The 27,856-nt window shown below is 37.9% G+C and overlaps 1 protein-coding gene across 4 annotated transcripts; it reads right to left on the bottom strand.

Moving 5' to 3' along the window:
- Positions 1-78: 78 nt before the first annotated feature.
- pkig (protein kinase (cAMP-dependent, catalytic) inhibitor gamma) lies at positions 79-27,856 on the bottom strand. Of its 4 annotated transcripts, XM_041225652.1 has the most exons (4): positions 9,479-9,748; positions 7,449-7,496; positions 1,709-1,887; positions 79-1,080 (listed from the first exon to the last, which is right to left on the bottom strand). In XM_041225652.1, exons 3-4 carry the CDS (start codon positions 1,857-1,859, stop codon positions 995-997), a joined length of 237 nt encoding a protein of 78 aa, XP_041081586.1. In that variant the 5' UTR covers positions 1,860-1,887; positions 7,449-7,496; positions 9,479-9,748; the 3' UTR covers positions 79-994. The 4 variants fall into 4 exon arrangements, with proteins under 4 accessions (XP_041081586.1, XP_041081585.1, XP_041081583.1 ...); XM_041225651.1 differs by lacking the exon at positions 7,449-7,496; XM_041225649.1 differs by lacking the exons at positions 7,449-7,496; positions 9,479-9,748 and adding an exon at positions 3,953-4,036.

Genomic DNA, 27,856 nt, shown 5'->3' with positions numbered 1-27,856 from the left:
TAGCGAAACATTATTCAGCAGGTTTCATTTGACTTTTTGAAGCTGAATTAGTTAATTCTATATGGTGATACAAAACTTTTGGCCACAACTGTGCTTGTTTTATAAACAGAATACTCCATGAATGTTAATCCAGTGTTTTATTTCACTCATGAGGTTTGCTGTCCACACCCCCACTGTTGGTTATTAAGTCTTCTTCATTTGTGGAATAGCTACAGTGCTCCACGTTCGTTCATGGAGTACCTTCTATGTAGTGTATTCATAAAACAGTTTGTGAACAGGACCTGTTGTGTTTAATGCTTTGAGTGTGTGTGTGTGTGTGAGAATGCATGAATTCCAGGTGGAGGAAGGTACCACAGGATAATATTGAACTTTCAAGTGAAAAGAAACACAAAAACGTTTTTTTGTTTTTTTTTCAAATACATTGTTTGGTATGTTTAATTTCAGAAATAAAACATTGTATTTCAAAACATTTCAGTGTATGCTTTTCCAAAACAAACATTTCTTCCCCTAAACTGTAGTAACACACACAGAATATTCATGATATTAAAAGGCAGTTACCAAGGTGAAACAAGAGAGAAAAAAAATACAATTATTTTGAATGCTTTTTCATACGTTTCAGGATTATTTTGGGGGATGCATCCTGGAAAAGCAGTTGGTTGTGTACAGCATATCATCTTTTTTTAAGTGGAGAAAAATCTGCCCAAAATGTTGAGAACAGTTGGTCCACTCTGTGCGTTAATGCAGGTGTAGTGTCAAGGCACGATCCCGGAAGTGGAGCTTCTTTCTGCGAGATGCAAAGTAAACATCAGAAAACTTCAATATGTTTTTTCGTTATCTTCCGATGTGGGAAACTTCATCTTTACCCAAGAGACCCCGCTGGGTAAAGTCCCTCTGTGAAAGTCTTTTATTGTGCTGTTTGAGTCTTTGTCTGGAGAGAACCCTGGACAGCAAGTTGGCTGCTAAAGAATAATTTACTTTCTTTGAGGAATACTAATTAGGAGGGCTTGTCTCCATCTTGTCCCTCCTGCTGCTCTGTCAAATTACTGCCAGGAACTTGTGAGGCTGCTGTTCCTTCCCCTTCTGAAAAACACAAACGTTCTGCTCCATTAATACTCGCACACTAACAAAGATCAACATAACTCAGGCTTCATCATTAAAAAATATGCAACTTTTGAATAATTAAAAATTCATAAAGTATAAACATCTCGTTGTCAGAATACTGCCAGTATAATATTCCCCAGGTTTATTTTCACCTCCTGTTGGATGTATTTTCATCTCCTAATATCTGCCACACAGTTAGCTGGTCTGTGCTTTTTAGGGGACTGGCAATCAATGGCATTTTTGCGTTTGACAACAGCATTCAAGTAAGTCATAGTTTCTTGTGACTCACAGCCCACCATGTATTTTTACCACATTGCCCACTTATTGTTTAGCCCTTGCTATTACTTCATTCATTTCTCAGTGATTTTGTACAGATATTCAGTACGACTAAAAATAAACTAGTTCCTAAACATGAATATTATAGCCTGTGCCACTGAAATAAGTTTTGGAATATAATTGCCTTAAAAACAATTAAAAATACATGAGACCAAAGAGCAGTATGAAACAAGGTATTAAATGGCTGTCTTTATTCTGAAGCACTAGAAGTTTGTAGAAAGTGGCGGAGAAAAGAACAGCTGTATTGTACTCAGGAGCTTTCTGCACTCACCTTGAGTCTTCAGCTCCATCTGTGCCAGGTCTTTGGTGACCTCGCTAGTCCCAATCGCCGAGCCATCCACCTCGATATCAGGCACTGCGTTCCTGCGACCAGTCCGATCGCTGGAAATGAAATCCGAATAAGCAGACTCCACCTCCATCATCTCCCAACCACTGCAGTCTTCATAACACCTGTTTAACAGAAGGGCAGAAAAACAGGGAATCAGGAGTGGACTTTGGAACAAACTAGAAAACAGTCAAATAAGCTGAATGCAGTTGCCGATTACTCTACATGGTACAGTACAGGTGTGTTTTAATGGGGGTCATTTATTTATTTTTATCCCAAGCCAAGAAAATAATACAGTAAAACTAGGGGGGGGGGGGGGGGAATTGATTTCTCAATCAAGAAGCATCATAAAAATATACATTTATAATCCCTTTACCTTTGAATACATAACAACTTACAGCACTGCACTGTACTGTAAATATCAGAGACTGAGGGCCACTTAGCACTTTGTCTATGACAAAAGGGGCAGAAGAGCACAGCAAACATCAAGACACGTTAACAAGGGACTTTTCGGATAACTGAAGTTCAGTTAATCATGGTTTAACTCTGATGTTAATGAAATTAAATTACTGTAGCAAGAAACAATAACAGATTCTTCCTGTAACTTTCCATAGCGTTCTATTTTCTTTTCCACTATTCTAATAGCAGCTATAAGGATAGCAGCAGCATGATTCAAATTCCAGGGTAAGTTGTATCTTGCTAATGTTACACTAGTATAACCATTGTCCTTCTTCATAATACAGCAACATTATTATATCAGAAAACTGTGATATTCTGATGTCTCCGATATCCAAAACAGACCACCCCCAATCCCCCCCTCGTCCCTCTGACCACAGTTGTTGCTTCAGGAAGACAAAATGAGTTAAAGCATTCGTTACACAAGACAGAATCTATCGAGCCCACACTGCACATGTGCTCTGTGCTTCAGCTGACTGGGCTTAAACTGCTTCATGTATCGTTTCCAGCAGCAGTATGGCTCTAAGGACTATAAAGCGCTTAAAGATTGAGCTGCCTGCCTGCTGAGGGCAACTCTGCACAAGAAGAAAAAAGCTCACCGCAGGAAGCAGATCAAATCACGTACAACCTAAAGATATGTATATGATTAACCCAGCTTGGAACAACTGTTAAAAGGTTTTTAGAGATAGGTAGTTTATATCTAGGTAAAAAAAAAAAGACGCAAGGAAGTTTCAGTTGAATCATGGTTTGGTGAATGAACACCAGGCAATCATATAATGCTTCAATACAGCCGTTCTATTCTTCACACTACATGTTTAAAATTGTACTGTACAGTAGGTGGCGCCCTCAGCCATGGTTTAGCTATTTACTAATTCTCCAGTGACCCTTAAGTGTAATGTGACCAAAAGAATTTGAAAAAATTGAAAATATATGATTGCTTTCTTAGAAGCCCAGGAAAACATCAACTTACCATCATCATAATATATAAAAAAAAAATAAAAAAAAACTTCCTTAAAATAACTTGAAAACATCCCGTCTAACCAACCCAACACTGCCGATTAGTCACAGGAATATGCACAGCAGGTTCACACAGCATGTGCCCCATCCTTTGATTGAAATGCAGACAACCTGGACTGATGAAGCAGAGCATGCACAAGGCTGTGGTAGAATATAGTAAATCCCATTGAGTGCAATCGCACAAGGTGACACTAAACAAAGTACGCCCTTCCCTTTGAGTAATCAAGTACATTTGCAATTCAGAAATAGGGAGGCGAAGTCTGAAACTGCAATGATATCCTGAGTATCAAACACAAACACTGAGATTATGATATATATATATATATATATATATATATATATATATATATATATATATATATATATATATATATATATATATATATATATATATATATATATATATATATATATATAATATATAATAAAAAAAACAAAAGCATATCAGTATAATAACACTAAATGCAAAGTCTGGTAAAGTATAGACAAGCATTGCACATTATAACGAGGTATGGTAAAGCATATTAAAAACCATGGCAAACCATGGTAAACTACAGTAAATGCATAGTATAACCATAGGAAAAGCATACTAAAAGTGCAAAAATACCATGGAAAAACTACTATGGTAAACTTGTATAAAAGGCTGTATTAATTAAATACTGTACTACACAAAGCAAAAACCCTAGCAAGACCACTTTAACAAGAAAACAATCTTACCAGTCAAGCACCATCTTTAAAAAGTCAGCTTGCAAAGAATCTGGAATTAAACTGAAGTGACACTGCGAATGTTGTTATGTACCCTTTCAGTTCAAAAAGGTACTTATGTTGTGTGTTACTATGTTCACCTGCCCATCTCAGTGACACACACAACAGGTTGTTTGCCCTGCAACCATTTCCTTCTACACCTGAGCTATTGAAATTTCCCTCAACAGACAACTCTGTGTCATGACATGCATGCCAGTTACAATGACACCCGAAACTCAACCTGAAAAACATTTACAGGAACTATCAAAGTTACTACCAGAGACCCAATCGAAAACCAGTACAACACTTCTCAGCCATGGTTTAAGCTAGCACACACTAGGACTACTGTGCATTTCTGAAGATGAACGTGTGCAATTTATGGTCTGTCCAATAACATGGATGATATATACAAAATGTTGTCTTCTCTTTCTAGAAGAATAGCCACTTCTTAGTAGAAAATGTACTCCAAATCTACCATGCCAACACTGTAAAGACTGCTGCCAGAATTTGAAGTTATAAAAACAAGCCCACTGTTGATCCAGGACTAGAAAGGTCACTGTTCAGTATGTGCACTGTGAAGTATAACATGAGCTTTTCATGGTTGCCCTTTAGTTCATAAAGGTTTTCAGTTCTGTTAATCCCTGCTGGTCGATAGGACATGGTGTACTACCATGGACTTACTGCCAAGATGACCTCATGCATATTGAGCGGCAGTGGGGTTCATGTCTGAAGAAGCCATGCACCTTTGCCAGCATCCCTACATCCAAATGCCTGTCTTAAGTAGCAACGTTTCTTTTAGCTGAGCATAACATCACACTGTAGGTCAATTTATTTTTGGAACCAAGCTATGCACTTTACAACACTACTCTCCATGCTCCAACACAACTGTGTCCCTAACAATCTTCTGTCATTGCTTGCTGGGAAACATGACTTGAAAGGCCGAAGAACGCTCAAAGAGTTGGTCTCGTCCAGGTATCACTGTACTGCGATTTTCATTAGACAGGCTGCACTTCTTTTGTCACTTGACACTAAGGATTTACGGTAGTCTGTTTTCTGGTCGTTCTATGTTCTTGTTCAACATCCTATAATAAACCGACTCGGAATCAAACCGTCTCGGGTGTATCCACTCAGTCTCTGGTACTCTTAAGCAGCCCTAAAGTCATTTAAATAAAACCAGTTGAATCAAGCAGCATAAGGAAAAACAACTAAATGCTCTGCACACAGTAATATCAAGCAACGGATGCTAAAGCTCCTGTTGACAGTACTTGGGGTGGGGAGGCAGGAGTTACTGTAGCTGACTTCTGTCAACAGATGAATTGCCACTTCCAGAGATTAATAGCACTATTACGATCTATTTTCAGAATGCACAACAGCTATGCTGTCTTATTGATGCCCTGCAGTCTGCAAGCCCATGCCCCCTCCCCCAGCTTAATAAGTAGCTGTGTTAGTTCTTCTAAAACCCTAATTATAAAGACAGTAAGCTCTATGTCAAGGAGTTCCTATTTCTTCTCAGAAATACCAATTAAATTAAAGTGGCACCACATAATTAGGAGAGAAACATGTTATGCTGGGTGTTTGACAAAAACTGTACCACTTTAAATCATTTTGAACATGTTTTGAGAAATTGAAGCTTGCTACTATGAGAAAATAAGGAAAAAATGAGTTTTTGTTGTGCCATGCTGTCACAACAGAAACATCACATATAAAAAGAATGGTGATTGTTTAAATGCTTTTATTTCTTGGTCAATAACAAAACTTTCAGAAATAATTGATCATTTCCTTCTGCTGCAATTAGTACCACGCCTCACAGGATGACGTAGTGGGAATCTTGTGTACCAACTACCTACAGGAGTCAGCATGAAGTCATCAGAAGAATGTAAACACACAACAGAAATATGTCAGGGTGAACAGAAGAAAATTGGGGGACACAATCGAATACTGATCAGTTTCCTTTGACTGCAGGCTCAATTATACCTTTTTTTAACAAATTGTATTTAACTCCCTGCTTTATATTTGGAATATTTTCTCTATTCTGTTGAGATTCAAAAGCCCAGCTGTACTACCCTTTCTGGCTTGGCTCCTCCAGTCCATTCCACTGCAAGACTTTCACTATTTATTGTATCTTCATAGAGGTCAACTGAATAAAGAAGGGACAGGGTGGATGAAACTCTTGCAATGGAAGACAATGGGCTGGGAAACTCAAGGTTAGCCCTGCCATGGGCGCATTGTGCTGTGCAAGTGGTATTTTCATTCCACGCACATTAAAGATTCAACAGTGCAATTTTAATAAACAGCAGGGGTGTCAAAGGAATACTAACCAGTTTATTTATTGTCCCCAGAGAATCTGATTATTTTTCACTTCATTCAGAATCTGAAAATATTTAACTACAAGGCTGCTGATAAATGAGCATCTTGCTGCTTTGTTTTATGCAACATGGTCTGGGTGCAGCTAGACCATTGCTGTGAGTCTGAACTGCAAATCAAAGCAATTTCTGATCTACAGCATTGTTTCTGAAATATCTGCAACGTAGTGTACAGAATACAAAGAACCCAGAATGTCTTCAACAGATATGCAAGAAATGTTGGTTAGCACTTTAAATACAAAATTGCGAAGACTCAGATTGAGAAGAGATTACATTTCAGTGGCTCTATTCATTATAACCAGATATTAGTGTTAAGAGAACAAAACAAATGTAACAAAACCCACATGACTGCAGTACACTCCTCTAAACAGAGAAGCTTAAATATATTCTACCACTAAATTAAATGAAAAAGTATATTTAGCGCAATCATACAAGATGAGACCTATCATTAGAAAACACCTTTTTTTCATCTAAAACAAGTCCAGCCATCTTAATGTCACATTTGGTTCTTCAATAAATGTCTTACTTATTATACTTGGCAGGCTGTTCTCCTTTGCAAAATATTAATGTGGGCTATAAACAACCTCTCATGGTCAGCGTGATTTACAGCTTGGGAGTTTCTTTCTGAGATCTGCATGTGTATTTCCAGTGGGTGCTTGTAGTCTGTCACTGCAAATACTTATCTTACAAAAACAAGAAGAAAATCCATACAAGGGTGAAGTTTCTGTATGGTACTAAGTCAGCAGATGCTAGCTAGGCACACCCCCCCATAATGATCTCATGTTATGAAATATGTATGACTGTGCCTCTGACAGTCAGTTTCATTTGCAGTGTCTGAGTTCATTCAGTGGTTCCTACGATCGATGCAATCCAGGGGGATTGCTTGGTGCTGTAAAATGCTCTACAAAGTCCAGCTGTGACTGATCCTGGTGGGTCGATCAAAATGACTCCTAAGACTCTTGAAAACCTTTTCAATGCAATAGGTCAATGTGATGACGCAGGAGCATGAAGCAAGTCGGTACAATCACAAGCACCAGGGATCAGTGCATAAAAACACTTTATGGAGAATTTGCAGCTCAATACATTAAAAACAATAAAAAGCTTACCTTTCCCTGTGCTGTTTTGAATTTACAATCCTTTTGCCACCAGGTGTGCTTTGAAAATAAAACCATATATTACTGAGAGAGTACACAGTACAAGCTGGAACATCTTTAAGAATGCTTTACTGGCTCTGAGGCAAAACTGATACGCTTGGTAACTATACACTGGTAAATCTATTAAACTTCAAGAACTGCTGGGCATTGAGTAAGATTTGCAACGTAAGAACCTTGGCCCATGTTTATTTTTTCATATCTGTATGCATCCTGTGATTGTATTAGCTCATTCCATTCATTGAAACCTACTTTAAAATGATAACACTGTCAAGGTCTCCAGATACAGAACAATTAGGTCATCAAAAGGGCTTGCTCTAGCTCTGCAAGCTTCAGGCATGTTTTCACCATGTGAGGCAGGAGTTTCAATGCTCTTCCTCTGCAGTCTACCCTGGAACCCTGTGCATCATGTAACAGGAACGGACAATCTGTCAAGTGACTCCCAGGATATTTCATTGAACAGCTCAGGATCCCCTGTCGGGAGATCAGTATGATAAGCTGTCTGTGAAAAGCCCCCAGCACAGATATGCGACAGCGTAACTGGCATCAGGAGCTGCTCTTGCTTAGCTTGGAGGTTTAAATCTTATGAGGGGAAAAAAAACACATTCAATGGACTGTAACTAATGTTCCATCTCCCTGCTTTAGTAAACTGTGATTCACCCATTTGACTATTTAAAACAAAAACAAAAAATATATATTTTACAAGTAGACTTTTACAACAATAACCCTACAACTGGTATTTATAAAATGTACATAACAAAGTGGATTACAAGAGTATCATATACTCATTAAAAACATTCCTGTGGCCTCAGATTTTATTAAGCAATTAAAAACCAGCTCACTTGAACAGCCAAACAAATGGCAGGCAATTAAATTAAAGCTTTTCCTCTTACAAGCTAAAAAGCTCAATTACAGCAGTCCGTCAAGAAAGAAAGACATCTTGTTGTATTTTTCATCTTTTGTTTCAACAGCAATGACTGTGGTTTAAAAAAAATAAGACCCCAAAGCATCAGTTGTAACTGTAATTACATGGCAGGATTTCATATTATTTTGTATGAACTTAAGACAATGTACGAATGAATACAGACACTGGTGCAATTTACACTGGGGTCTAGGGAGATTTGAACTACTCACTTCTTCACAGAACACAATATATTTGTTTGAAAAAGTCACCTATAAAGCAGTTTTACTTCAAAATGCCACAACTAATTATCATTATTTTCTGTTTTATTATTGTCATATTTGTATTGATATTGTCGTCTTAACGACAAGTAACGAACCCTTATTTCAGGGAGTTTACGTTCCATGTATTCATGTGGGAATTCAATATCTGTGAGCTCCAATGAATCCACTTTCCTGCCACAGATCTACCCACCATTACCATTCTTGGGTAGCCACTACAGCATTAAGACACACTCAAGTTACAAATCCCTTCTCAACTTGCCTTTGTACGCGGAGAGACCTTTCACTGATACAGAAAATAAATGCTTCTTTATAGAGTTACAGAAGAGGTGATAATGAGCCAACACAATATGATCTCTTTCATTGTAACTGGAGCATGGACTGAATTTATAAATAACTTAAGTGGCGCTTCAATGGGAACATTTGCTAGAAGCTGCATCAGACACAAAAAAATGTTATAAAAAATATTATCTACTGACCCATCATTTTCACAATTTAAAGTTAATGCACAATAACTCATACAAAACAGAATAATGTAGTTTCTCTCACATTATCATAAACATAACCCTATCACGACATTGGGCAAAGTGGACATGTGTGAAAATAAAATGATGCACCAATCGTTTTTAAAGCTAACGTCTTTTTTTTTTTTTTTTTTTTTTTTATAAAGTTACAAAACCTAAATTTGCCCAGACTATTACATGAAGCCAATTCAGCCAAAGTAATAAAGTATGAAAAAAAGAAAAATCCTGGTCAGCTTACTGTAGATTTAAAGAAACCACATCAGCAACAGCATTACTCACCAAAAATTCAGCCCCCAGCTCCTCAACGCACAGTGAATAAACAAATAACAAATCTTCTCTTCAGCCCCTGTAAACTGTCTTATACGGTTTCATTAGAATTCCTTGCATGTGAGAAGTCCCGCTGGCCAGCTCTCTGGTTGGGCTGGGTTCGCTCTAGCTAGCCTTCACTAAATGTCCAGTTTCACATGATGTCAGCAGCTGTTTGTTTCACTACCAACCTACTTCAAGCACAAGGGGGTTTTATTTCCTCTCCTCAGTTAGCATTGTTGTTGAGTACAGACCCAGCATTGGAATGTTTTTTTTTTCCCCCTCTATTGAAACCTGGTCACATGTTGCCCCTGATATCCTTCCTACAGACCCCCCCCCCCCCCCCCCCCCCTCACCTGTTGCAATATCTCAAACATCTGATAAACAGGGCAACACACCATGCATGCATATTCATAGCTTAATTATACATAAGGGGAGCCCCTTGTAATTTGAAGTACTGTGTTTTTTTTTAGCAGATTGTGTTTGCAGTTGGAGAAGGGTGGGGAAATATGGAATTCATGATGCTCGCAGCAGATACTGAAGACTTGGCATGGTCAAACCGAGAGGAGTCAGGTGTTAAACCTGTACTGTATTCAAATTTGAAATTGCTCAAACAAAAAAGCTGAAAATAAGAAACCACATAATTCTCTACCCTTTCCAAACTTGAATTCAAGTACTATGTTAAAATGGATACTAAATGCAGGAAAAATGATTAATGGTAATCATTTTTTTCTGTGAAAGTCTTATGAACAACAGTCATGTTACCACTACAGCCATTTACAAGTACTGAATTGTTTCTCATAAAAAAAAAAAAAAATAATGCCCTCGATATGTCAGTAAACAGTATTCTTCACACACAATTAAGCCACCAGTAACATGAAGCAACATGACAAACAACAATGCTGTGACCCAGTTTTCATTACAATTGGAGGGGCAGTTCCAAAATATGTGGAACTCTAACTAAAATGAATCATATGGATACAGAGACCTCCGCTACATCCCTGTTACAGGGTGTGTGCATCCTCAGCAGGTTTAATAATAATGCAATAACAATGAAGGTCTGCTTTTACTCTTCCAGACAGATGAAGCAGCAGCAGAAGTCAGATAAAAAGCAGAGCTGCAGAGACCGCTGAGCTGTACAAACACTTACACGCACAGTATTAGAAGGGTAGTTTCCTAAATCTAAATACTGCTGGCTGAATTAAACCAGCCTGCAAGTGACGGTATGTCACGGTTAAACACAACAGTTTTCCAGCATTGTGACAAAAGTTCCTTCTTCCAGACACTATAGATTGCCTTTTGCAGCCTTTCCAACCCCATTAAGAAGCTTGAATGTGATATTCGAAAAGAATCTAAAGAGTTATACTGGGCAGCTCAGTGAGTCATACAGTATGGGGCTTCAGACTAGAGCCATGCATTGAACAGCCCTGCTCTAATAAATGTTTTCAGATTGAGAAGCCGCAGAGTTACTTTTATTAGACCAATAGAACAGACACAAACAAACTTATCAGTTATTGTGTGTGCATGTGTGTGTGTGTGTGTGTGTGTGTGCGTGCGCGCACGAGCATGACCTTACAAGGTTTAAAACAAAGTGCATTCCTTATTGCTGTTATTCTTTTGGGTCTGAGATTCAGAAAAATGTTTGGCTAATAAAAGCACTACTCAGAAATAAATGAACTATTCCTTTCTACAGTTAAATTGTAACAGAAAATTTTCCTTTGTTTTAAAAATAAGGTTCAATCTGTCCCTAAATATATAGCGGATTATACAAAAAAACGTGTTCATGTTTGCGGTGGCTCTAATTTTTTTATAGCTGTGGTGGGGGGGGGGGGGTGTTATTGGCTGCATTCATTCTTTTTTCTTATAAAGCAAAACTTCCTTCTTGTTCACATCCCTGAAAGGTAGGTTTAACTGCACCGCCAATCAAGAAGCTAAGCTGTCCCACTGCAACTGCTGCACTTACCCTTATAAACTTTAGTTATAGCACAGGAAGCGCATCCATCAATCCGTATTATTAAAAAAAGGGTATGTCTATTTTCTCCCATGTAATGTTATGCTTTTCACTACTGGCTAAAATGGATCTACTTTAATACAGAAATTGTAATTAAAAAAGGTTAATTAAAGGCAATGCATTATCGTCTCCTTGCTGCCCATCAGACCAGGTCATCTGCAAGGGTGTAAAATAGCAGGGTCTCTGTAAATGAATAGGAAGGACGCTGTCGGACAGCTTGCAGCTGAAGCATGAGATCACCGCTGCTGTTTGATACATGACTCAAAGGGATTTTCTCTGAGGAAGTTCTTAAGGATCCAGTAAACTGCTGTTCTTACTCATCTGGTTGGCTTTCCAATGCCTCTATAACAACTGAGATTTTAGAACAAAAATGGATAGAATTGGCATCTCAGCCCATTGAATTAAATGGAAAGGGCAGCTCTGCAGTCAAGAGGAAAGTATGTGTCCCATACTGATGTGAGTATTACTAACTCATCAGCTGCTAGGAGGAGATCCATTACATTCTCCATTTCAACCTGATTGGGGTCAGGATTATTGCCCACAGCTCCCCACTGTATATGGCACCTCAGCCCACTGAATTGCATGGAAACACAGGGGCTGTATGCAAACTGCTAACCCCACAGTTCAAAGATAAATGTCTTAGAGTTGAAATAATAATTAAAAAAAAAAAAAAAAAAGCTTTGTAGTTGAGAGGTATATGGATGTCAGTATTATTAACTGTGTTACAAAAAAAATCTGAATTTTTCTTCCAAAAATGTTTTTCACAATGGGTAAGCCATCCATGTTGTCCAAACACCTGATTGACAGTGCTTTTTGGCGGGTGCTTCTGTTTTGTTTAGTAGATTTCTATTTTTGAAATATTTTTATGATGTTTACAGACCGAGTCATGTGATCAATAGGGTTCGCCAAATATCTGTGCCATTGCTCTGAGAAAAGTCAACAAAATACCCTGGGAAAGTCAAATATGATTTACCACTTTCCCCACTGAAAATATAATTAGCCGTCAAGTATTTTACACATTGTACCGTTATTACTGATAAATGATGGGAAACTCTGTTTAGCACTAGCCTGCTGCAGAACGTAAACATCATAAAAAAACAGACTTTGAAAACATGGGCCAACAAAGAAGCTCATGTAATGTGTTGCTTTTGTCTGACAGTGTCTAAAGATTTTACTGACAACAATGCTTAATTGAAAGCACTTATCCCATGCATTGTTTACTTGAGTTACATTTCTATATGCACCTATTAATACAAATACTGAGCAGATAAGATGTTCCACAGAACACTCCACAGACTTAATTTCTGCCTTTTTTTGCATATTTTTCCACAGATTTGGACTGCATCTGGTGATTATCTTTTTACTCATTAATGTTTCAAGCAATTGATGCAGAGAAATAGACAGTGGATCGTAATTCAGGAGAGCCAATGTGTTGTTGAACTTTATCATGCTCAACTGGATCGAGATCCAAGAATTGGGGTGGCTGTAAAATCTCTATCAAGTTCCTCAAGCCATTTGTACAAAATTCTGACACTGTGTATAGGTGCAGTGTCATCATGAAAGCAGCTGTCACTATTAGGGTACAAGTGCAGCGTCACAACGATGCTTAAGTAAACTAAAGCATTTGTTCAGCCTTCAGTCTAATCAATATATATATATATATATATATATATATATATATATATATATATATATATATATATATATATATATATATATATATATATATATATATATATATATATATATATAATACACATATACACACACACACATATACACACACATATTACACACACACAGACACACACATACAGCTCTGGAAAAAATTGAGACCACTGCAAATTTTTCTTAAATCAGCATCTCTACATGTATGGCAGCCATTCCATTCCAGCATCTGTTGAATTCCAACTCAGGCAAACCTCATTCTACTGAATGAGGTACTGATCAGGGGATCACCTGAACCAAATCTTATTTAACGAGGAAAAGTATGAAAACCACTCCTGTGATCATCACTATCCTCTTGCAATAGGACCAGCTGGATGGCAAAACAGTGCTAGTTGTACCTCAAAAGTAACTGGAATCAAAAAATAACTATTGACCATGCCCAAAGAGTTGAAAAGGAAAGTTTTGAGTGAGGAAAAGAAGGGTTTAATTCTGGCTTTACTGGCAGAGGGATACAGTGAGTGTCAGGTTGCTTCCATCCTTAAAATTTCAAAGACGGCGGTTCATAAGAACAAGGTCAAGCAGCACACATTGGGGACAACAAAGCTACAGACCGGCAGAGGGCGAAAACGACTCTCCACTGACCGGGATGACCGCCAACTCATTCGAATGTCACTCAGCAACCGTAGCATGACATCAAGTGACCTATAAAAAGAATGGCAACGGCAGCTGGGGTGAAGTGCATGGCGAGGACGGTTCGAAACAGGCTCCTAGGGGCAGGGCTGAAGTTGTTCAAAGCTGGAAAAAAGCCCTTCATCAATGAGAAGCAAAGAAGAGCCAGGCTGAGGTTTGCAAAAGACCATAAGGAGTGGACCGTAGAGGACTGAGTAAGGTCATCTTCTCTGATGAATCCAATTTTCAGCTTTGCCCAACACCTGGTCGTCTAATGGTTAGACGGAGACCTGGAGAGGCCTACAAGCCACAGTGTCTCGCACCCACTGTGAAATGTGGTGGGGGATCGGTGATGATCTGGGGGTGCTTCAGCAAGGCTGGAATCGGGCAGATTTGTCTTTGTGAAGGACGCATGAATCAAGCCAAGTACAAGATTGTCCTGGAAGAAAACTTGCTTCCTTCTGCTCTGACAATGTTCCCCATCTCTGAGGATTGGTTTTTCCAGCAGGACAATGCTCCATGCCACACAGCCAGGTCAATCAAGGTGTGGATGGAGGACCACCAGATCAAGACCCTGTCATGCCAGCCCAATCTCCAAACCTGAACCCATTGAAAACCTCTGGAATGTGACCATCCATCTTCCTTTTGATCACAAGCCATCAAACAAAGCCGAGCTGCTTGAATTTTTTTGCGCCAGGAGTGGCATAAAGTCACCCAACATCAATGTGAAAGACTGGTGCAGAGCATGTCAAGACGCATGAAAGCTCTGCTTGAAAATCAGGGTTATTCCACCAAATATTGATTTCTGAACTCTTCCTAAGTTAAAACATTAGTATTGTGTTTTTTAAAAATGAATATGAACTTATTTTCTTTGCATTATTCGAGGTCTGACAACACTGCATCTTTTTTGATATTTTGACCAGTTGTCATTTTCTGCAAATAAATGCTCTAAATGACAATATTTTTATTTGGAATTTGGGAGAAATGTTGTCAGTAGTTTATAGAATAAAACAAAAATGATCATTTTACCCAAACGCATACCTATAAATAGTAAAATCAGAGAAACTGAATTTTGCAGTGGTGTCTTAATTTTTTCCAGAGCTGTGTGTGTGTGTGTGTGTGTGTGTATATATATATATATATATATATATATATATATATATATATATATATATATATATATATTTTTTTTTTTAACTGTATAAACTTGTCTATAAACACTTAATATTTCATTATATGATATGTGTACTTATATAAGCTGATAATCATAAGTGAATTGCATTCAAAAATTTAATTTTTAAATAAAAATGTAAATTTGTCAATTTTAATGAAATGGTCACCCAAAACAAGGATATTTCAGTCTGCAGCCTGTCAGTTAAAAGTCTGAAATGTGTACAACACGGTGTTAGAACACTGGCCTAAGTATAAAAGTGTCTTTGTCAGATGTTCTCTGAGTTAACTAGCATGTTACCTAATTATTGTTAACAGGTGAGGGTCCATGATTACTATAAATATAGATAGCATAGGAACAAGTTTGTCATTCCTGAATGTAAGGGAGCGAAAATGGAAAAATACACAGTTAAGCAAAGAAAAAAGAGTCTGCAATTACTTAAAGAAATGAAGGTCAATCTAAGACAAATCGCAAGAACTTTGCAAGTGTCTGTAACTGCTGTGGTCAAGATCATCAAATGATCTGAAGAAACTGGCACTCATGAGGACCAAACAATGTCAGGCAGGCCAAGGGTGACCTCAGAGAACAAGTTCATTTGAGTCACAAGTCTTCGAAACCAGTGATTAACTGCCCCTAAAATACAAGCTCAGCTAAATGCTACTAGAAGTACAGATGTTTCAACATCAACTGTTCAGAGCAGATTGCGTGAAGTTGGTCTAACTGGAAGAATTGCTGCAAAGAAAACATTGATGCCAATCCATCAGGATTACAGCTAGTTGGGCAGTCCTTCATTCCTCAGCAAGATAATGACCCGAAACACACATCAAAGTTGTACAAGAATTATCTGGTGAAGAAGGAAAGTGAAGGACAACTCAATCTAATGACCTGGCCTGCACAGTCTTCAGACCTCAATCCCATAGAACTTGTATGGGACGAACTGGACAAAAGAGTCAAAGCAAAGCCACCCACAAGTGCCCTACATCTCTGGGAATTGCTGCAGAAGAGCTGGGAAGACATGTCGGGTGATTTCCTGCTGAAACTAACTGAATTAACCGAATGCCTTGTGTTTGTAAGGCTGTTATTAAGGCAAAGGGTGGCTATTTTGAGGAAGCCAAGATTGAGACAATTTTCAATTTTCAATTTTCTTGAACATTGCTTTGATACTCCTTATGTTTTGTTTTGTATATTGTAACATGTGTTTTCATTTTCAAGTATTTACAGAAACGTAGATGATGTAAAACAAAAAATGTCAATTATGAAAATAAAACTAGTTTCCAGCAAGTGTACTGAAACTTTTGACTGGTACTGTGTGTGTGTGTGTAATTATATATATATACACACACACACACATATATTATACATTGTAAACATTGTTTACTCCTTCATAACCTTGAAACATGTTTTAACACATGGACTCCTCCCTTCTCTCCATCTGTTTTATATTTAGCTCCACTCAGCGGCTGATGGGTAGCCAAGTCAGCTGATCACCCATTTGCTGGCTTTACCAACAACAACAATAAAAGTCTCTTATTAAATCCAGAGCAATTTGTCCTTTCCTAATGCTTTTCACCAAATGAGCAGGAACCCAAACCATAAGACTAGACCATAGGCTTCCTGCCAGTGATCCATCGGGAACTCATACTGGCAGTTAAAATCAGAAACTAAAGTCAGGTGGGCAAACGTTTCGGGTAGTTTCTTCATCAGAGTAATGACTTAGACTACCTGCTATTACGTTATGAACAAATATAGCAGCAACATACAACCCCGCCACAGCTGGAAATTCAGAGTTATCAGTATTTTTTGTTTTTGTTAACAATTTTGATTCATTTTCCAATGGTTCTCCAAATTTTGGAATATCCAATTATTAGTCAACCTGGCTCACCACTGCAACCCCCGAACTGACTCGGGAGAGACGAACTCGAGCACTTGTGTCCTCTGAAACAAGTGCCGTCAGCCGTGCAGCTATATCCAGAACTTAGTGTCGGAGGACCACGCAGTTATGAATTGTGTACATGCTGGCCTGCAGATGCCTGGACAGCCACAGGAGTCGCTGGTGTGCGTTGAGCCAAGGACTCTCCAGCACACTTAATCCCTACCCCGTCCAGGCAGCGCGTGGTCAATTGTGCTCCGCCCCCCTGCGAACTCCCGTCTACTGTCGGCAGTGGCACAGCTTGGATTCAAATCAGCAACCTCTAAGCTATAGGGCGCATCCTGCACTCCGGGCACAGTGCCTTTACCAAATGCGTCATTCGGGAGCCTGGTAATTAATAGTTTATAGAAATTGGGTAAGTAATATTCAAGACAGACGGATTAATGTACAGACAGAACCCTCCTCCACCTATCTCCAGAATCTAATAATCTTAATACCAGCTGTAATCACAAATAAGTGTTTTTTCATACGTCTGACCGACATACAGACAGACGTACAACTGCCTACACTACAGCATACCTCCAGCGACATGGATTTCATTCCCTGCGTGGGATAAAATAGGAGGAAGGAGAGACAACTAGGTAGGATAGATATTCTAGTATTGTGATTTTATCTTCTTTATTCCAAAAGGATGATTAGTCATAGGCTGAGCTATTAATTATTGTTATTACTCAGACAGGGAAGAAAAATAATTGCATGCTGTTGAAATTATAGACTGTGCCATGAAAAAGACTGCAGGCATTTTTGTTCTGACACGCAGCCATAACTGAACCAATTAAAAAAAAAAAAAAACGTTGGCAAACTTTGTTCTACATTCAGTAACTACTACAAATGGCTCAGCTATTTAAAAAAATAAAATAAAAAAAATGGTCGGGATTAACACACTGTTATGCTTTCCATGTGTTTTTCAGTCAAGTATCATTTTCTGAGTGGGCATAACTGTTAGGAAAAGGTTGCTTCTATAGGTTATAGATTAAAGATTTTAAAGGCTTTAAAATACTTTTTTTTTCTCTCACCACATACTAGCACGAGCAGCATTATTAAAGACCACGAGGGTTTTGCTTTTAATAATTTAATTTATTATTTCAAATCCAACAATGTCATTTTTTAATGTATATTCATCACTTTGAAGGGGAACCCACGATCAGGTTGCTCACACTAATTGGAAGTAAGAAAAGTGATGTTAAAGTCTTGATTACCTCTCAAAAAAAAAGAGGGTTTCCTTATTCTCTATTCAATAAGGAAATAGGAAATATATAATAAATATAATATTTCCTTATTCCTTACCCAGCCAGATTTGGGGAAAAAGGGAAATAAACAACTCTTATTTCCTTATTCAATTTGAATTGGGAAACCGTTTTCTTGCATACTAGACACATCCGGTCAGTGCTGCAGATAAAACCTTACATCTGAGGCTCAAAATAACTGGCTGGCACCAGCACTGAAGGCTTTGCCTATTGTCTTCAAAGCATGGCCCCTCAAAAAAACATTATTTATTTAAAAAAGAATGCCCCTATTCATTTCAATGTAAAATAAGAACAAATACATTACGTGTGTGTGGTGCTATAAAGGATTTGAAAACATCTGCATTTATTAAACTGAATACAGGTTAATCTTAGGTGTGAACATCTGCAGTAAGCGCAGTGCATTCCAGTGGTGAAGAAATGAAAGACTGCAAGTACCCGTATGCTAGTGAGTCTGTATGATGAATCTGCTCAGTCCCAGTCTGTTTAATGAGCTGTAACAGTCCCTGCTAAAAATAGGATAAGATTAGAGAGATATAGTGGCAAGGAGGCATTTTAATGAAGTGGTGCTGGTTGATTTGTCAGGTTCCTTGATTAATGCTCTCTTTGTATCGGATCACATGAAGTTTATTGTGATAATCAATCCTGTCGGGTTTTACAATCTGTTTTACCTCTTATTACTTCATATATCTGTTGGTTTCTCGCTGCTTTTACCTCAATTCAGGATATATGAACATATTTCAAATACAACACATTAGATACAGTGTGATCCTGGTAATGTAAATGGTCTGATTGATGCTAGACAGTCTTAGGGAGCTGAACCAAGGCTATGAAGACTTTGCATTCTCAGAATTGTGTGTGGGTCTTATTTAACATTTTGGACAAGCTTAGAAAACAAGGAAACTGTGGTTGTCTAACTGGCTTCAAATCTGTCTGAAAATTTCAATACTCTTTTCCAAACCAGCCGGTAAATAGCTGTATCCTCTATCCCACATGGTAATTTTGCTAGAGCCACAATTTATAGAACTTGTGGCCTGGGTTCCTATGTTGTCTCTAATCTAAACAGTATCAACAGTCAACAGGAAGCAGATGGCCGCAGAATGGAATGTTAACGACCTTTCATAGCAACAACAGCTGGAGCATATTAACAACCCCATGGTTCTTCTCTTGAAAAAATATATATCAAGAAGCCACAAACAGCTGAAAACAACCCTACACTGCTATTGATAACAGAGGCAGCAAAACAAAAAAACCTTTGCCACAGCTAAAGCTCAGAAAAGGATATCATTTGTCTCAAAATCATAATTCTGTATTGTGCAGTGCTTGACATCTGAACTAACTTCTGGACAGAATCAATTTGTTTTAGTGCCTCGTGATGGGTTGAGCTCAATGATATGATCTGAACGGGTTTAACTGCAGCAGAGTGTTTTTGTTTTAAGTTAGATCAAGTTACTGTGCTTCTTTCGGTATAGTTTGTAGATTAGAGGCAATGGCTTTCTTGGTATCCCTCCCGGAGGATAAGAAATTCTCTGTGACGGGGATACAGTGGAGGCAATCATACACACCCACGGCACTTCATATTTTTCTATACTGCATATCTTGATAACCCCTTATCCAAATGTGATGAAACTTGGTAATGACATTATTCAGCATAATTTGCTGAGGGTATTAGATTGTGGGGATACATGGAGGTGTCTGCCTGTCAGTACTTTTGTCCATCTGTATGTCACTCTTAAAATTTGCATATCATACTGTATATATATGGAAGATGGTCTATTGATGAATTTGGTATTTGAAGTTGTTGGGAGTATCAGATTGTGGGAGCATGTGGAGGTGTCTCTCGTCTGTATGTCACACTTTTACATGTATCACGAGGACACGAAGTTATCCCACACAAGGGTGCTGGAACTAGGGGTGCTGGGGGTGCGGCAGCACCCCTTGGCTTTGCATGGCTTCCATCATATACAGGGCTTTCAGCACCCCCACTTTAAAAATGGTTCCAGTGCCACTGATCCCACATACTTTAAATCGGTCCTTTTATTATACTTGATTATTGATTCTTACATCTCATTTGATTAAGTCTTAAATACCAGTTACCTAACTGTCATTAAACTATGCCTTGCCATTTCTCACTGTTAGTTTACTGGTCAATACTCTTTGGACAGAAAGAGCTATAAATCCTAGCATTGTTTATAAACAGCAGACACACACTTAATAACTGCATACCCAGAGGTTGACAACAACCATTCACAATTCCTTCCAGATGAAAACATGAGACGTAAAAGTGTACAACATGCTGTATTTCTATAACACAAAGGTTGTATGTCTTCACTACTGGATGCAACAACAAAACACATATTACTCCAAAATTAATCGAATATTGTACAACAATTATGGGCTCCAAATGTGTAAATTGTGCAATAAGATATGGCAGTTTTTGTTAAATTCAAATAAAAAATTAATTGGATGTGTACTGTAGTGCCTTAAGATTGTAAAAGTTTAAGGGCCTCATGCACTAAACAGCGGTAACCAGTTTACCACGCAGTAAGCCTGTTACTGCATGCTTTGTAGACCTACTATATTCACTAAAACGAGCGGCAAATTACTTTGCACGCAAAATGAATCGCGTGGAAAAAGATGCCGCGTGAGTCATTTACATACAATTAATAATGGTAATCTATGGAAATGTATTCAAATTATCTCCCTTAATACTGCGAGGGTGGGACTTGATATTAAAAAAACATATTTACTTAAAGGTGCTAACTTTGCTAAGTGTCTCAGCGCGTGCTAAGTTTACCGCTTACTGAAACCAGGCGGTGTCTATGTAAATCGCAATATAAATAGATTAGACCACAAGTAGTGCTGTGTGGGAAACATCATACAAGCGTATAGCTGCTTTCTGGTACTGTATGTAATTTTTTCCAGGATAAACGAGTGCCCGTGTTCCACAGAACACTACAAATAAAATGTCAAATTCAGACTACATAGGATGTATTGGTTTTGTGGATTAAGAGGGCAATATTTTAACATACGGTGTAATACTGTACATAATGATATGATTCTGAAAATGCAACTTACCAAAAGATGACAGCACGTGAACTGTATTACTTAAACATTTCCTTCATTCTGTAGGAATAGACAGTGCTGTATAACATTTTTCCGTTATGACGTTGTATTGCCGAAACAACTAAGAGACAGTTGTGCTCTTTTAACGCATAAATTACACTGAATTACTTCGGCCCTGAAAACATTATCATGGAAAAGACAACAGTGAGAAAGCAAAAGAAAGAAACTGCGCACTTGCAATCCCTTTAAAATAAACATTTATATTTAGCCAATATTTCGGGACCAGGGTACCTTCAAAATAAACCAGAGGGGGATAAAGGTGAACAAACACATATTTGTTTTCATTTAATTTGTTTTCTGCTAACCGTCTCAAAGCAAGACATTCCCGGTGTTAGGCAGAATTCTGTATGTCTGCAGTTTTTCAAAGCTGGACGTAGATGCGCAATATTCCTGTGCCCAAGTCCCACTGTGTTCTCAAGCACTGCCATTGAGTTCTGTCGCAGTTAATATTGAAAACAAGACCAAACCAATTCTGTAGCAAAATAAAACAGCACATTTAACAGCACTGATTTTCTACAGTAAGCTCAGCCTACTGCATTGTTCAATACACGAACCCTTTGATTAAAAGTAACCTTATAAAACTATTTTTCTATTAAAACACATTAATTGTATTACATGTAAATAGTGTTCAGAAACATCAAGTGTTCACGTATAGCGATCTTGATCTATGCAGGCGTCAAACCCAAGGGGATACAGAATTCTATGAGGATACAAAAATCTGTGTAGCACCGGGCCGCCTCCCCGGAGACCCATTGAAGATGCAGCTGGTGCCTGCTGCTTCCATCCTTGGTCGCTGTCATTCTGACAAAGTGAGAGCCGGACTACCTGTCCTTTGGAGTGCCCACATACTAAAATAAATAGCGTGTAATGCGTGCAGCATTTCACGTGCTATGATGACTGGCAAATTAATCATTCTGTGCGCCTTATTCTTGCATGTTATTATATTAGTGAATTGAGCGGTCACGCCTTCCTTTTTGTGTGCAGTACGGGTTTCTCTTACCATGCAGTATTTAACACCGTTTAGTGCATCAGGCCCTAAATGTGAAATTGGTGAACTAAAACAGAGATTCTAAGCAGCATTGGATTTGGCAAAACATTTTTACAAAATGTTTTACGAGGATATACAGTCCGTTGTCACTTATATTAATATTTGTACAACCAAATGTCTAACAATTTAAAATAAATCTTATGCAACACATTTTAATGTTGAGACTATACTTTAGATACACAGTGTAAAGAATATAAAATACTACGAGTTTAAAACCTATTGCATAAAATGTATGCTCAATTCTTAAACAACCGTTTAACAGTGAAAATACTGTATTTAAATATGATCTGTCAATGTATAAATATATATATATATATATATATATATATATATATATATATTTATATATATATATATATATATATATATATATATATACAACTCCATTTGCACAAAGGGTTAGTCTACTACATTTTCAGGGTTTGCATGCAAGTTTCTATAACACCTTGTTTTATCCACTGCAAGCACTGTGAAACTCTCTTCCTTCTTCCAAAGCACAGCTGTATCTAATATGACTAAGCAAGAGATAGTTCCTAGTTGAATCATGTATGAAATACAATAACTTAAGGCTGATTGCACTGATGAAAATGTTTACCTGGTTTACTAGAATATAAAGATGTCATTCATCTAAAAACTCGTCAGACAGTGCCTCTCCTGATGTCAAACAAAACAATGTCTTTGAAGGAAACATGTCAGGCCTGAATTTCTCAATTTCAGAAGAAAAACAAAAGTTACCAGTTTAACACCCCTTAAAGAATTGCTGAAACAGCTGGCCTAAATCAAGAGAGTATGAAATCTAACCATTTTAAATGGGATACTCTGCTAATTTAACTCCTTTCATTCAGTATCCTCTAGTAACTGTACATTGTTTTAGTTCAAAGGTTGCTTAAAACAAAGCAGCTATTAGCTCTGCTGGTTAAGCAGATATTGGAACGGGTGCATTGATTGAGATGAAATGGAGTTGACTGCGATTCAAATAAATATCGATTGAATGCATCTACGTTTATGCCTTCATGCAGGGTTAGTCAGGAATACAGCACACCATTTGCAATGCAAATAAGTATGATTAGCTAAAATGGATTATTCCACTTTGAGTAATCAATCCATGTAATTCAGCCAAGTCATTATGAAACACTGCAATTACTCTGTGGTGACGACAAGGCAAAAAATTATCAAACAAACACTAGCCTTCCCTTACAGTTCTCATCTGCAACTATATCAAATATCTGAAAGAAATCAAGTTTACAAACATTCTTAAATTTTCTAATTATTTAATTTAACAATTGGTTAACAGTGCAAAATACCGGATTTTAATATGGTCTGTCAAATCCGAGTACAGCTTTATATAAATACAATTCCATTTGCACAAAGGTTTAATCTATTAGATTTTCAGACTGACCCTTTCTAGAACAACTTGTTTTATCTGCTGCAAGCACCATGAAAATCTCTTCCTTCTTTCAAAGCACTGCTGTATCTAATAAGACTAAGTAAGAGATAGTCCCTAGTTCCTAGTTGAATCATGTAAGAAGTATAACACATTCTTGACCTCATCTAAGGACTGTAGTGAGGTAAGTGTCAGATATGCTACAGATATGATTGACTGAAGATGTGTGCCTAACTTATGCACCTGGAAGCCTGCTACAGTTTTGTCAGAATGCTGAACTCTCTAATTACAATGCACGAATCAGCAGAGGTTCATATGAACTCTCAGATTCATAGAATAGCTGCTGCCTGCCCTACCCGATCTTATTATTATGAGCTGCACAACTGAAAGAAGAGTACAGTTCAAAGTGTTCATTACACAAATTATGGGTTGGACCACTCCAACAATGACATCCAATTTCCTCCACTAAGCCTACCGTATGGCATAAACACCAGTGCTCACTTCCTAAACCAGACTTTTTTTGTGCTTGACTTTAGGCCCAAATTTCAAAGCGATTCTCCAGTCTTTAACTCACTTTAAAATGCTAAGTGGACGATTTAATCAACCTATACCTTGTCAGGATGAATCACAGTTGGACTGTATGAGTACACTTTACAGCACTGGGGAGTCCCCCTCCTATTTGTGCTCATCCCAGGATTACACTGAAAACAGGTGCGAAATACAATCCAGGGGGATTCTCCGGCACAGTGACATGCTCTCGTAAAACCTAGCCGTGATTTATCACGGTAGATAAAAACAGATCCCAAAGTAGCTTTACAGACTATCCTACAACAACAAGTGAAATAGTTCCACTGGATAATAATAACTGGGCAGTATTCTAGTTTAGTGGTACCACTGTTTTAAGTGGAATTTCAAACAACTTTTTTTTTTTTTTTTAAAGTGCCACTCCACTGTATAAAATGAACTGTACGTGTTCTGTGTTTTAGACAAGCTTTTCTTTTAGATCAGTCTTGTTCATTTTTCTTCACTTCGGGCTCCCTCCGTATGTCTCTCCCACAGATCATTATGTGACACCCGGCTACACCATGAAACTGTCTGGCCCACAGCCAGCACAATACATCAGTGGTACTGCAGCGGGAAAGGGGAGCGTTTCCTACCCAGCTACATCCACACTCCACTCAAAAGATCCTGTAATGTATGCCTTCCCATATGGCATGCTATTATCCTGATTGCAATGCATTTTTCAGTGCATCGGCAGCCCACTTCCAGTAATGTTTCGTATTTCTGTTTATAAGCACTTTCTTTATTTCCCAACTGAGCTTTTCAGGCACTATGCTTAACTCTTTCCATTCTGTGAATACCTGCAAGTGCATTTGGAATTACACATCTTTCACAGAATAGGCTCGTCTTTAATTGGTCTAAACATTTAAAATATTAAAAAATAAATAAATAAATAAAAATCTGCCGTTTCCTATTTTTGGGCATCAAAACAAAAATGTTTACACTTACAAGTCTGCCCTGAGCTGTCTTAGGGTGAATGTGCATTGCTTGTTCACTGACAAATAAATGAAAATGGGATTTTCAGTCTACAGTTAACACAAGTTCTAATTTGGACATTAATAAAACATATATGCACCCTTGTTTTCTTTCCGATTAGCTACAGCCTGGTGGCCTATACAGAGAAATACCGGCGGAGGTCTGTGCACAAATTGACGTAATTTTCAAATAAAATTGCAGGACTTAGGCAGACTTACATTTGGACTACATGGTAGCACACTTCATGAAGAGTCAGAAATGGTAGTTTGTTTAACTCTTATCATGCTTGCTACTCTCATGTCAAGAAAACCACGTCCAAAAGCCTGAAAGTGGAAGAAGTAAAACTATTATTACATCAGAAACTAGAGAGCTGTGGTTTTTTAAAAATGCACATTCGTGGTAATGTAAATCCAAACAGCTGGTCAAGATGTCAGCTGAGCTAAACCACTGGTACTTGCATGTGGCTCTTTTATTCCAGTACAGTATCTGTTCCAACCAGATCCTTAAACTTCAACGAACACCAAGATTCAATATGATTAAAAGATCTAGTTGGAACAAGGACCTGTACTGCTCAGGTCAATAATTACAGATATTATTGGAAAATTACAGTCCTAGACCAGAATGGATTTGAAAGAGACACCAGCATGTACCATCGAACCAAACAAACATATTCCAGCTATAACTGCACACAGGATGTTATCATATTATACTTTGCTCCAGTTTCTTTACCCCTCTACAAACAATAATTGGGAATCAGTTTCAGATTCATGATTCAGTATGAAAAGCGATCAAAACTATCTTAAAGGGGAAGTGATTTCTGCTAACACAAGTCAGCACTCTCTTTGTCTCTAGATGGTTCACAGCTGGGGAGTCTGAATTGCAGAAGCACAAACAGCAGTGCCAGCTCATTCTTAGGGGGCAGCTTGTTCTGTCAGAACTACTTCTTTATTTCCACTGCTGCTTTCATTAGATGTGCTCTTCCCACACATTTCTTCTTTGGAATTGGAACTAACAAGGTCATTACATGCCACATTAGCTACTGCAATGTGTGGCTCCAGTAACACCACTTCAGACTGCAACAATAAATCGCCTAGTAATGTAGCAACTGCAGAGCTTGTGCATTAAACCAACTTAAAGCCTACAAAAAGTGTGAAAATATAAACTACACTTGTACCAAAACATTAGCCGAGATATGTAATAACAGAAAATGTTTGTTGTTAGGTTATTTTTTTTAACTGCAAATCCACAGGCAACACAAATGAATAAACAGCGGAGGGTTTAATAAGCATCCCTCGATTTGGCTGTGCTCGAGTAGGTGTAAAGGGAAGAAATGGTCAAAAATCCCTCCAGATCAATTGAAACACTGTGCAGACGGGTCTCTTGAATCAGTGACATTCCGGCTGCCAGTGATGGCTCCACACCCTATTGATCACAATGGCTTGGGCTGCACTGACTATTTTACACATTACTTAGCTATACGATATAAAACCACTGTACCCTGTCATTCTGCCATCTCGAGGCCAACAATATATTGCAGATATGCCTTTATTTACTGTAGCCAATTCTATGATGCATATTTATTTTATTTATTTTTTAATAAAAAAAAAAAAAAAAAAAAAACCTTTGCCACTTCCGTTTTGAGCAAGATCCAATACGTTGTCAACTACACCTCGAATTGACAATATTTGTTTACCAAAAATGTCATCATAGCACGGTATTGATTACCATTAGCAACTTTTGTCAGTATCTTCCTTTTTAACAAAAGGTCGGAGTGGGAGTTGCAGAATACTGTTTTGTTGTTTTTTCTACAGTAAGTTCATATTGATTAGATTAAGATCTGGTATATACTTAAAGCACCCATTTTAAAAAAAAAAAAAAAGAAAAAGAAAAAAAAAGAAATAAATCAATCTTAAGATCGTGTGACTAAATATCACATTGTATTGCCGCTCTAATGATTTATGAAAGTAGTACAATATTGAATATAGGCCCTTGCGTGTATTTTTGTGAAGCGACATAACGTCAACATTCTATGGAATTTCATATATATTCCATTAGAATTTCAACAACATTACAATGGAAAAAACAACGACGCATTTGGACTAGCTCACAAACAAACAGGCTTACTGTGGTCTAAAATCAAACTTCTCGCTATTCCGTTTATATTGCAGTCTTAACGAAAAAGAAACCCACGACCTGCAAACGGTTTGATAAGTCCGAGCACCGCACTCACAGACAGAAGCTTATTTCAACGCAGCTCTGTACGGACTGTCAGTTGTTGTATTCGGAGTAGTTTATAAGGCAATGCAGAAACCCGATACACTGTTGCACTGCCCTGAACCAGAAATAATGGTGTCTGCCTGAAATACTCGTTTGATTCATAGACACTTGTAATGTATACATGTATTTTACACAATAAGCAAGACATGATTTGGATTTCCTCAACTAACCTTGACTGGTTTAATCTTGTGTTTTCTGTGTCCACAGGCTATAGTATTTTTGACGCTGGTAAAAATGTATATTCAACTTCCCTTCCTTCTTGGGCAACATCTGGGATCAGTTTCAGC

This window comes from Polyodon spathula, chromosome 23, assembly GCF_017654505.1.
Source record: "Polyodon spathula isolate WHYD16114869_AA chromosome 23, ASM1765450v1, whole genome shotgun sequence".
Lineage (NCBI taxonomy): Eukaryota > Metazoa > Chordata > Actinopteri > Acipenseriformes > Polyodontidae > Polyodon > Polyodon spathula.
The sequence above is the reverse complement of the archived record's forward strand: the minus strand, read 5'-3'. Positions and strand labels throughout refer to the sequence as shown.

Bases quoted from the DNA above. Each gene is read 5' to 3' on its own strand.
- pkig (XM_041225649.1), bottom strand. The intron at 1,081-1,708 runs GTGAGTGCAGAA...TGTGTTTTTCAG, and splicing joins GATGGAGCTGAAGACTCAAG to AAGGGGAAGGAACAGCAGCC.